The sequence below is a fragment of the Alosa sapidissima genome, chromosome 13 (genome assembly GCF_018492685.1).
Source record: "Alosa sapidissima isolate fAloSap1 chromosome 13, fAloSap1.pri, whole genome shotgun sequence".
Lineage (NCBI taxonomy): Eukaryota > Metazoa > Chordata > Actinopteri > Clupeiformes > Clupeidae > Alosa > Alosa sapidissima.
The window spans coordinates 12,509,726-12,522,135 of NC_055969.1; the positions used below are offsets into that span (position 1 = coordinate 12,509,726).

At 45.4% G+C, this 12,410-nt stretch overlaps 1 protein-coding gene across 8 annotated transcripts in view; it reads left to right on the forward strand.

Annotated features, from left to right (window-relative positions):
- The window catches only part of tln1 (talin 1), an 86,484-nt gene that overhangs the window by 20,012 nt on the left and 54,062 nt on the right, over window positions 1-12,410 (forward strand). For all 8 annotated transcript variants that reach the window (XM_042058644.1, XM_042058646.1, XM_042058647.1 and 5 more), the window contains exons 3-7: window positions 6,809-6,969; window positions 9,450-9,547; window positions 10,630-10,759; window positions 11,296-11,448; window positions 11,957-12,099. In XM_042058644.1, coding sequence (XP_041914578.1) covers window positions 6,840-6,969; window positions 9,450-9,547; window positions 10,630-10,759; window positions 11,296-11,448; window positions 11,957-12,099 — 654 coding nt within the window. In that variant the 5' untranslated portion in view covers window positions 6,809-6,839. The remainder of the gene's footprint in view (window positions 1-6,808; window positions 6,970-9,449; window positions 9,548-10,629; window positions 10,760-11,295; window positions 11,449-11,956; window positions 12,100-12,410) is intronic.

Genomic DNA, 12,410 nt, shown 5'->3' on the forward strand with positions numbered 1-12,410 from the left:
CTGTCACGCCTTCTACAGTATTGCTATCTCCTCCACACTTTACTGCTCCATCTCCATACTCCCTTCAAATTCAACTGTTTGCCCTGGCTGCAGTCTGAGCATGATGTGGAGATTCTTCTTCACAAAGGTGATCATTTCAACATGCTCAGGTGTCAGCCTGCTCCTGTGCTCATCAATGATAAGTGAGACTGCGCTAAAAAGCCTCTCACTGTTGCGTTTTAAAAGCGAAACTGATGCCACAACTGGTCTGGGTTTGCTGAAGTAACCTAGGCTACAGGCTGCATTTATTACAGAAAATCAAGCAACATAGCAAGTAGGCCTATCTACACTATTTAGAGACAGGAGCTTAGGTTTACCGCGACAACAGCTGTCACTAATTCACATCGTCGTAGGCTGCGCCGATGCACAGACTAAACGGTAAAAAAAAGTTATGATAGCCTACTGGAAGCTTCTACCCTTTTGGATGTGTAGAGTTGTAGGCCTAGGTGCACTTAGTTGTTAGCGATTGACCAGGTTGCTTTTTGAAATTAAATGCGTTTGTTAGGCTAGCCGATTGTAAAAATAGGGAAATTAAAGTGCGTGCTGTGCCTATACATTACACAAAAATCTTAAATCGCGGAGATAACATTCGTTAGACTGGCAAAGCTGTCAGCAGCAACATGCATAAGAGCCATAGTAAGAGGGTCTCGCGGACACTCACGGTCGCGGTTAACATTAGGCTATATTAATTCAACTGTGACATGAAATGTTTGCTCGATAACTTTAAATTCTTAGTGGGACATGCACATACAAGTGGGATGCTGGACAGGTCGCTAGGTGTGCTGAAAAACGCGGACCGGATTTGGGGGGGGGGGAAGCTGAAAAAAACTGGAATGGATTACCTACGTATTACCTACCTATGTACCTACCTATGTATGATTACCTACCTATGTAGTTTGGGTGCGCTGGAAAACACGGACCGGAGTTTTGATAACAAACTGGATCGGGAGACCGGATCGGGATTTGCCCGTGCAGGCCGATCCCATATTTTTTGCTAATATTGGCGGCCGATCCGATCCAAATATCGGATCGGGACATCCCTACACCTCATATTTAGTCTTTGTGTTATTATCTTAAAATGTCTTGGGTTCAAATAAACTGCACTGTTGATTAAGAGTGATTAGTAACAATGAAGATGTCATGACTTAAGTAATAATCTTGGCTTGAGCTGCGATCAACATGGGTATCTGCATCTTATTGTATTATTACTGCTCAGTGCAATGGTTTGGCCTCAAACAGAGGAACTTGAGGCACGTCTTTCAATCAGAAACCGAAACGTGACATGCTCAAGTCCTCTTCTCACCTATAGTCAGCCGAAACTGTGTCGAGAGGTCTGGAGACAGAAGAGAAACCACGCATATTTTTTTTTTCTCTCTCTTTCTTTCAATAACTTTTTTGTGCATCTATTTTCAGAGTTGCTGGGCAGTAGGGCTTAGGCCGTTGACCCCAGAAACTGATCCTTTCTGGGCCCACACGGGGCCAAAGAGTAAGAGCTCTATTTATACCACTGGCCCCGGCCTCCCCCTCCAAACAGCTCATTGTTTTAAAAAAGGGAAGTATGAGAGACCAGCCCACTGCAGCTGCACAGCCCGGACAGTTCAAGAACGTTATCATGTACAAGTCTTTCTGAATAGCAAGTGCACATTATCTGCAGCTTGATGCATGTGGTGCGCTGACTACAACACACCTGGCATTTCCACTGGCTAGCCAGGCTGTGCGTTATGTTGTTCTGTGGTATGGGTCAGAACACCTCAGGAAAATGTGAGGGAAGCTATCACAGCATGACATCACCAACAATATCAGCAAAAGACGCCAGTTAGCATGTTGGCAGGCTTTTATCAGTGTAAACAAGGCAGTCTGTGGTGTTTACAAGGTTTCTGTGCACTTTTTAACCAGGCAGCACGCTATTTTTAGACCAAAACTCCATGATGTTTTCTTTAATATGTTGTATTTTATTGTGTCCACAAATACTTTCCTCATTGTTGTTGAAGACTGTGAGGTACAACACCATACCATAGACTACTACTCACTTACACACGTACATTGCACAAGACTATAGATGGTCTTTTGTTGAGCACTGAATTTGGGACGTAACCATGAACAACCATAAACTCCTGGGAAAAAAATACTTCAAGCAAAGAAGTTTGCACAGTGCTGTATTCCCACAGTATGCTCCTCACCTGAAGAAAGACGGAGGGGGTACGCCATTGGAGAGACGGACATTAAAACGTCATCCACAAATAATTAATGGGCCGGCTAGCTCCACTTTAGTCCAAATTCGTAGTGCACTGCAACCATGCAGCTACACACATAATGCCATTATAAGACCAGCTTCAGTTGTAGTCATACTAGCTTAATCATTCCGGTGCTGTGTAAATCATCGTTTCAGTCGAGCCCTCATCTCTTCCCCACACGCAGCTGTGTGCTGTCATTCCTAGCTTGGAGAGAGAGGGCTGTGGTTTATAGGGGTACCTTGGGCCGCTGGCCTTTTGAATTCACTCACTGGCTAATCTTCAGAAGCAGATGTGTGACTTCTTTTACCCTCTCAGATTTCTGCCGACGGGGGGATTTTTAGGGTGACAGTCATCACTTTTATCTCAAAGTCATTAAAGCTGAATTATTCTACTTGTAAGTAATCTCAGTCATATTAGGTTTGGATGTAGATGTTCATAGATGTTTGTCTCTCTTTTGAGAAATATTGTCTTCCTTGACAATGTGTCTTTTGTCATGAAGTTGGTTATCAAGCATGTTTTAAGTTTGGGACTTTATTGAGGTCTTGGTTTGGTAATTTCTTGAGGCTTTCATGATGGGGTCATGAAACACAGCACCCCATTAACTTGACCTCAGAGCTGACCTTCCATACAGCATGTCTCCTCCTATAAAATTACTGGCATACCAACAAGCTTGGTGATAAAGCCACATTATCCATTAACTATCAAAAAGCCTGTGGTGTTTTTTTCTGCCACGTTGGGGGTGGTTGTGTTGAAATGTGATAGACATTTTTATTAGTTCATTGTTTTGAGGCAAGGGATCTGCACATTCCTCAGATCTCTGGCAAAGTTTGGGAACAAGTCGGAGCAGGAGTCAAACTCTTTCAGATGAGGCATCAAAGCCTCGTCCTATACTTGGAATTTCTGTCGCATTCGACCACAAACAGCTGAGGGAGGACTTTGACATGCAAAACAAAAAAAACGTCTGTGACTGAACTGGGGAAAGGAGTCGGGGAGCTTAAGTTTAAAAATGTGGAAGAGCATTTTTTGCTTTGCATCACGTGTGTTTCTGGTTAACCAGACAAAAGGCACTCTGGCCACGATTTATATTAAGTATCCTGTAGTTATTTGTACTTAACAACACCGATAATATGAATAGATGAAAACAGTGTAGTTTTTATATAGTACATGTTGTACTTGGGGTTTAGGCAAGGGCTACTTTGAAGTTTAGGGTCTGTGACGTGTAAGAACATGTACGTGCACATGAGAAGTGCACAGTAATATTTATTCAATTCAATTTGTTCACTTCAAAACATGGGACGGATCTTTTGAGTGTACGCTGTAGAAGAACTGCTGCACTGTGACCGATTGCTAGTTGACTCTTCCTGAGTGACCGCTCTGGGCTTTGTGGTAGGTGTCTTGTTTTATTTTCATCCACAGCTCGACCTTGTTTTTTCCGACCGGGGATGCCTCCCTCTCTCTATCTTTCTTTCTTTCTCTTTCTCTCACATGCTGCTGGGGCCTCTTTAACTCTGCAGCCAAAAAGACGACGTCAAAAGCCCGCCATTAAAGCACTGCACCACCCACCCCCCCCCCCCCCCCCCACCCCCTCTCTCGCCCCCAAACTCTCCTAAATTTGGAGTGATGATCAGGGGGTCTGGAATGCTGCCAGGAACCCCCACACCTTCCCCTCAGGCCATGTGAGAACCAGGCCAAATGCCCAGCGGGGACCACACCAGTAGTCAATGAGCGTGAGGAAAGATCCCCACGGGCTTGTGAAGGATCCGGCTGCTGGAGGCATCCACTCCTGAACAAACGCAGCCTGGGAATCTGGATAAACTCTGTGTGTGAGGCACATGATCTTTTATTTTTTAAAATTGTATTTTTTAAGGCCTACTCCATTTAAAACCAATTGTTCCTCTGAGAGAACATTACCTGTTGCACAAGCCTTGAATCATCACATTTTTGAAACATTCTTCTTCAGGCATGCCCAGACTACATCGTGTGTGTGTGTGTGTGTGTGTGTGTGTGTGTGTGTTTGTGTGTGTTTGTGTGTGTGTGTGTGTGTGTGTGTGTGTGTGTGTGTGTGTGTGTGTGTGTGTGTGTGTTGTGGATCGATGCTCCTATCATGTGTCCACAATTCCACTGGATCTGGAGGATGCTAAACGCACTGGTTAACCACATCACCCTTTAAGACCCTTGCATCATTTCAAGTAAACCCTGAACTGGTGGGCTGTTCCACATGTTGTGGCAGCTTTTGGCTGGACAAAATAAATGTGTTTTCAAGCACTTGTTTTATTTCCCACCCTTTATGCAGACATGTTTTATGGGGAATGCCTTTGGTTTTAAATCCAGACATTTTCATTCAAATAGGAAGTTACCAAAACATCGTAAAAGTCCTCATTCACACCAGCAGGTTGGCCTGTGTTGAAATATTTAGGATGTTTTTCCGTTGTTGAATAGCAGAATGTGAATGCAGTTGATGCGCCTCTCAGTTCATAAGCTTTGCAGCACGCAGCTGTAGTCATGCATAGTCATGGACACCCATACACACCCTTGATCTATATACAGAATATAAATAACTCCCCAGCATTGCAGGTCAGTTATTGTTTGCACCTCACTGCAGAGCACAGGTCATTTTAGTGGTAACCGCTGCATTTAGTCTACAGTGGTCATGGTAGGGAGACGTTAGTGCTGTGTAACGTTCCGTTGCAGATCTGAGTAAGTGCTTAGGGCTGAGTAAGGGTTTCATGTCAAAAGGCAAATTAATTATGCACTCTAGTGTAAAGCTGCGGTGGCCAAACTCGTAGGTGTTGCATCTCTGCAACTTTGCAGATGGAACGTGAGTAGTTCGTATTATCGTTTTTTTGAACTCACTTGCGTCACAACTTTAGACTCTAGACTGTTTCTGATTCTGCGCTTGAAAGTGGCTGCTACATACACCAGTGACTAAATCCCCCCATGTCTACACAGAACTACTGTACACCCACATGTTTCTGCTGACTGGGTGAAATCTCAGTGATCGCTACATACTGAAGAGAGTTGAGAGTGATTGCATGTGGGCCAGAGACTACAGACCGAGGCTAAGGCTGTATTTTATGCACTCCAAGTGGTAGGCCAGAGTCATTGTTTGTTTCTCATCCCGGAGCCCATCCCTGACTGTTGTGTTTGTGCCTTGGCCAGCATTCTTTCGCCTGACTTCAGGCCACATCCTGTAGACTATGGGTGATTTACGTGTGTGTCTGTGTGTGTGTGTCTGTGTGTGCTTGCATGTGTGCATGTGAAGGCAGAGTGTGATCTCTGTTAATAAATTAACTTGAGAGGGAGTCTGAAGTGTAACAGAAGTCTTGGTCAGAGGCAGCTGAACGCCCCCTCCTCTCTTTATTCCACCCAAAAGCGTGAGATGAGGAGGGATGTGCCAGGCTACATTCTGTAAAGGAAGTTTGTCTTTGTCTCTCTCTCTCTCTCTCTCTCCTCTGAAAGTGATCCAGTTGGGATGCCATGTTGGCAGGCCAGTCTCTCTTCCGCTCTCTCTCTCTCTCTCTCTCTCTCTCTCTCTCTCTCTCTCTCTCTCTCTCTCTCTCTCTCTCTCTCTCTCTCTCTCTCTCTCTCTCTCTCTCTCTCTCTCTCTCTCTCCCCTACTCTCTCTCTCTCTCTCTGTATCAACCCAGGTCCCAATGCATGAGTACGTGTTGCCAAACCAACCTGAGTGGAGTCGTTCCGGAACTCGCCGTAGAATGTCTGGAACATGCTTCACTTGCTTTGTTGCTAATGACATATTTGTTTTTAGCAGAGCCCCATTAAAGTTGGCTTAGCAACAACAAACCGTGTGGCTCATGTGAAAACCATTGCAGTTGAATTCGGATGAATATTTCGATCCGTTCTGCGGTGTACTTTCCCTAATTTTTACACGGCCGACATTGCCAGACTGTTGTCGTACTCCTGGACACAATTGATGTCCTTGGAAATATTTGTAGTTATTTTAAGCAACCTTGAATGTGCAGTTGTGCCCACATAAAGCCTGACTGTCAGGTTTTACACACGGCAATGTTTCTGTTCCTTCCTTTTTCAGGCTTCAGCATCCCTCCTGTAAAAATTCCCTCAGATTTGGGGAAGTAGACACAGTTGTGGCTTTACATGCTGACCTACTGAAACTAAAAGCACTCTTTCTCAGTAAAAAAAACACACACTTACTCACATCCTCATCACAAAAGGGCTAAAAAAAACTTAATTGTTTAATGTCTTCTTCAAACACAATTTTATGGTATGTTAACCAGAATGGTGGTGACTTATTTCCTGCTGTTTACACACCTCATCTGACTAATAATGATGATATGTTGGCTTTAAAGTGTGTGGACAAACAGTCATAGTCAGTGTTTGGCAACCTTTGGAATAGGTAATTTGAACACACCGATAATCTCTCAGGGCATTTTGTTTCTTATGTCAATCAACCTTTGCTTGTGTGTGTGTGTGTGTGTGTGTGTGTGTGTGTGTGTGTGTGTGTGTGTGTGTGTGTGTGTGTGTGTGTGTGTGTGTGTGTGTGTGTGTTTTTTTCTCAGGTGAAGTAGCGGCAAAGACACAGCGGCAGCCATGGTGGCCTTGTCACTGAAGATCAGCGTGGGGAACGTGGTGAAGACCATGCAGTTCGAGCCCTCCACTATGGTGTACGACGCCTGTCGCATCATACGGGAGAGAGTCCCCGAAGCACAGCTCGGCCAGCGTGAGTCTCTCTCTCTCTCTCTCTCTCTCTCACACTCACACAGAGTTCCAACACCTTCACATACACACATACAAAGAACACCCCCCCCCCCCCACACACACACGCGCACACACACACACACACACACACACACACACACACAGTTCCAACACCTTCTTCACATACACACATACAAAGAACACCCCCCCCACACACACACACGCGCACACACACACACACACACACACACACACACACACACACACACACACACACAGTTCCAACACCTTCTTCACATACACACATACATAGGTGCTCCCATACACACTGATCCAACTATGTTTGTCCTAACGGAAAAAAAACACCCAACCAAATACACACACATCCCTCCTTACCAACAAGAGCAAACCTGTAATCAATGATGGTGTAGTCCCTGCCTTGGCATTAACCTGGATTTCAGGGTGGGCATTGACACTTCTACTTGGGCAGCAGTGTTAACCTCGCTGCTCCGCTTGTTTTATCATCCAGGCAAAGCGCTGCTTCGTCAGCATGCTTTCAGAGGGTCACTGGCCAACTATGCTGCATGCTAGAGGTGTAGAACTTGACATTATTGATATGATGTCATGGTTCATGGAGTTAGGCAGATGGATTGATTTAACAGTCTCGGAGATTTACTACATGCATACCTACTCAATTTTGAGAATTAGCAGTTATGCAAAAGTTTAATTCTGTGAATTATTTGACTCCGGAGCCCATTTATGCCGTGTAGTAGGTCTGAGAATGCAAGCGAGACCATAACGGGACTCCTAAACGTGAATATGGTGCATTCGCACGAAACGAGGCACCAGACTGACCCGTGTCGCAATTTTCCTTTTTTCCCTCTGAACCCCACCAAAATGAAATCATTCCCAAGCTCATGATGCCTTTTTTTCTCTCCCTTTGCACACGAGGCTGCCTTAGGCAGCGTGCCGCCAAGATATTGGAGAATCAAGTGATTTCACCCCTCCACACCCTCGTGTCACTGAGTGTGGAATGTCTTGCGCGTGATGTGTCTTACAGCAGGCCCGCCCTAGCCCTTAGTGGGTCATATTCACCATGAGTCCGGCTCTTCCTGCGGTCAGAGGGGACACCCTGCTACAGAGGGTCCCTTGCGGCCTGCCAGCTGGCTGGTCGGCCCTGTGGCGTCAGGGATTTGGGCTTTTAACGCGGCACTGACAAAAACAAACAGCCTGCTCAACTCACCATATGGCTTCATTATTTGGCCTACTTCAGGCAAAATGTTGAAAGATATTATAACACATACACACACACACACACACACTCAGATGGACACATTTGTGTGTTGTTTGATTGGCTCTTGATAGTCATTTCTGGGCAGAATATCAGCAATGCTTGGATTAATCCTGGAAAATCCTATTCTACTCAGATGTCTCTGGTTTTGCCAACAACTTTTGCTCCGCAATCTAATACACAAAGCATGTCTGGACCCCCCCCCCCCCCCCCCCATATAAATTCATTCCCATTTGTAGATATCTGTGTCATTATTTACTCTTCTCTGTGGAGTCTTTTTGACTGTTGTGGAATATTCTGTCATGACACATTCTGGATTAGGTATCCACCGATAGTCAGTGCAATTCATTTAGTTATGCTTTCCAGCAGCTTGTCTCCACTGTGGAGTGTGGGTGGGGGTTGGAGGCGGGGGCGGGCCTGTGCACGGCAGGTCCCCCGGTGTTGCATAAGCATTTCGCGTTTCTCATCGCTTGCGTTTCTTACTGCTTGCGGGGGCTGGTGGGCCAGCCCAGGCTCCATGCCTGTCCTAACCTGTGAGCAATTTTCCACTTTTATGAGAGGGGGAATGGGGGGTGGGGGAGACAGCCCCATGGCCAACAGCAACAGCTAATGTGGAATGTTCAGCATCTTAAATGGCAGGATCCACTCAGCTTTGGCAAGCCATTGGAGTGGAGGAAAGCACACAACCCAAGGCCCTGTGAGGACTGAATTAAAGCTAAAGTGCTGATGTGCCACAGAGAAGTGGGGAGATGGTGGTGAGAGCAGGGGCCCTTGTGGTGTGACCGGGGCTTCATGTGCAGGAAGTGTCAAGTGTTCCCTAACAGCCAAATGATGGGTTCTCCTCAGACTGTGTTTTTGAAATTGACATTGATGACATATAAGCTTGTATGTGTCTGTCTAAAAGTTTTTTTTTTTCCCCCAACAACAACCAAAAAAAACATTACTATGTACCCATTCATTGACGTCATGCTATCCAACCCAAGGCATTAAACCCACTAGAGCAAACATGCCCAATTTTAGAGGTTTGGGGATTCCAATTTCTCAAATGTCAGATTCCACTCGTACGGTGGAATGACTGTATGAGTGCAGGATTTGCTGTAGTGGAATGAATGCTGTAATGATGGCTGCCTGTGACTGGGGAACCGCGGTGACCAGTGCGGGGAATCTAATCTCACCCACTCACTATGCTGCTCTATTCTGTTCACCGCCAGCCAACGACTACGGCCTGTTCCTGTCTGACGAGGATCCCAAGAAGGGCATCTGGCTGGAGGCGGGGAAAGCCTTGGACTACTACATGCTGAGGAATGGGGTGAGTGAATCAAGGAGGTGTGTGTGTGTGTGTGTGTGGAGAGGGTGGAGATGTGTGTTCTGTGAGTTACTGTGTGTGACTTGAGTGCGTGAAAGTGAGGTGTAGGTTTCATGGTAGTGTTCTGTCTGATGTCTGTGTGTGTGTGTGTATCTGCGTGTTTGTCTTTGTGATGGCGTAATATCGCAGCATGTGTTGCCCCTGACCACTCTCGACCTTGTTGGGTCACACAATGACCGTTGGCCACAGTGACCAAGCGCGTCATCATACGACTTAGTCCCACAAGCCATCGAGTGTCACCCACTCCAGATGAATAACATTCTCCCCGTGCCATCGCCACCTTCACTCAAGCTGTAACATGAGACACCCATGACGCCTCAGGAGTATGACGGAACTCCGTAATGGTCGAGGTGACCTGGGCTTGTGGGAAAAAGAACGCTTGATAACTTCTCAGAGTAGGGCTACAGTAAGCCATGCAAACCCAGGCGATATGAGTAAGCTGTTACCTGAGATGCTCCCACCAGATCTGATTCAGTTCTCTTTCGTAAGGACTAAATGGAAGCTAATACCTGACATGTCATATTACCGCCATCCCATAACGTGTTCCAAATATACATGACGCATCACGGGATGTGTTATGTCATGACGCACTCAAGTAGCCTGACAAGTTAATTACTGAATAGGGTTCACTCCGAGTGTATTTTTACCACACACATACAGTACACTATGATATGATTAAGAGACACATTGCTAGCAGAAAAGCTTTTGGCTCGTCTGTTTCATTCTACTGGTTGTAGAGAAAGTTAAAGCCACGCTATGCAAAAATTAACCTCTTTTTGAGGGATGTTTTTTTAATAACCAACTGTTTTTGTATGTGGTATTTGGTAACTTCAAATTAATTTTGACATGTCGTTCCACTACCACCTACCACCTGTCTGTGGTACAGAGCACAACACCTTCACCAACATCACCACCATTCACCAAAAGACACTAATAAACATCCAAGAAAACTTTTATCAGTGCCTTTATAAGAACTCCATGATTCTGCGGCCTTAATAGTAACCAAGGTAACGTGTTGTTAACAGGACACCCTGGAGTACAAGAAGAAACAGAGACCCCTGAAGATTCGCATGCTGGATGGGACAGTGAAAACAGTCATGGTGGACGACTCTAAAATCGTCAGCGACATGCTCATGACCATCTGCGCAAGGATAGGTGAGTCTAGCGTTAATTTTCTAGCTTTCTGAACAACATGCCTTGAAATGCTTCCTCAGCCTTTGTTTCATCTTTCCTGTTCAGCATGCCTGTCTGAACCCGACAATGCTCTCTTCATTAGCCAAAACAAACCTGATTTTCGTTCCATGACTCTCTAAATTACGTTGACGATTGTAATTTAATACACTTTTTGTTGAATTCAGCAAATTGCTACTCCAAGGCCTCTAGCTGCCCTTTCTGTGCGTGTGCGTGTATAGTCCTGGCTCTCTAAATAGAGAACAAGCTTAGTGGCTTAGAATGAGCCATTAACAGTTCTAGCCAATCAACACATTGCTTCAGGAGTATGGAAACAAGGGGTGTGGTTTGAATGGTTCGTCAGTGCTAATATCAACTTTTTGCTAGCAGTGCTTGGATCAGCAATAGTTCCTCTGTTCAGGGGAACTACAGGAACAGGTCTGAGAACTTCTCAGTCTTTTTGAGACGACAAAATCCCTGTAGAAACCACTGCTTACAGGTGTTTTGCTGCTGTTCCCCAGGCATCACAAACTATGACGAGTACTCGCTGGTGCGTGACATCCTGGAGGAGAAGAAGGAGGAGACCACAGGGACGCTGAAGAGGGACAAGACGCTCCTGAGGGACGACAAGAAGATGGAGAAGCTCAAGCAGAAGCTCCACACAGACGATGAATGTGAGTACTGTTCCGCAGTGGGTTCCCATGTACTCACATTACATTACATTTGGCTGACGCATTTTTAACCAAAGCGACTAATAACATGGTAAACAGTTTAAGCTTTTTAAAGCAATCCTCTCAACAATTTCAGGACAATTTAACAAAAAAACAAATTTAATCTGTCGCCAAATTCAAAACGTTCTATGTTCTACCCTTTGATTATTGTAAAGGCACTGCTGGATATCTGTTTTTATCCTGAAAAGCAGTTTTGCATGTGTACTACAAAGTACATTGTATCAACATAGTGCATGTCTGTTTGGTTATTGGTTTGGTTATGAAAATGAAATGAAAATTACAATGTTCACTGTTTCTTCAAGGGAGGTGGGTGTTGGGAAAGCACAGTAAACCTAAGATCTGTTTTAGCTAAATATATATTTGTTTATGAGAGTAATGGCTTTATTGTCTTGACAAAGCTTGTCTCTGAATTTGTGTGTGTGTGTGTGTGTGTGTTTGTGTGTGTGCACAGTGAACTGGCTGGACCACGGGCGGACGCTGCGTGAGCAGGGCATTGAGGAGACAGAGATGCTGCTCCTCAGGAGAAAGTTCTTCTACTCAGACCAGAACGTGGACTCCAGAGACCCTGTGCAGCTCAATCTGCTCTATGTGCAGGTAATGTTCCCCCCTCTCTCTCTCTCTCTCTCTCTCTCTCTCTCTCTCTCTCTCTCTCTCTCTCTCTCTCTCTCTCTTCCCCCCCCCCCCCCCCGGGTCTTTGAGTCCTAGGCCCAAACACACACAGTGGCCCCTGAACATTAATTATGCATCTGCAGTGATGTACTAGCATATCGCCGTGACAGCAGCTAATGAGAAGAGTGTACACTGGGAGGGGTGTGAGCATACTGAGAGGATCGATCCTCACGTTACTGAGCAGTGTGAGAAGGGAAGATTGATCCTAGCCTTTGATAGCAGCCAGTGTAAAGTTT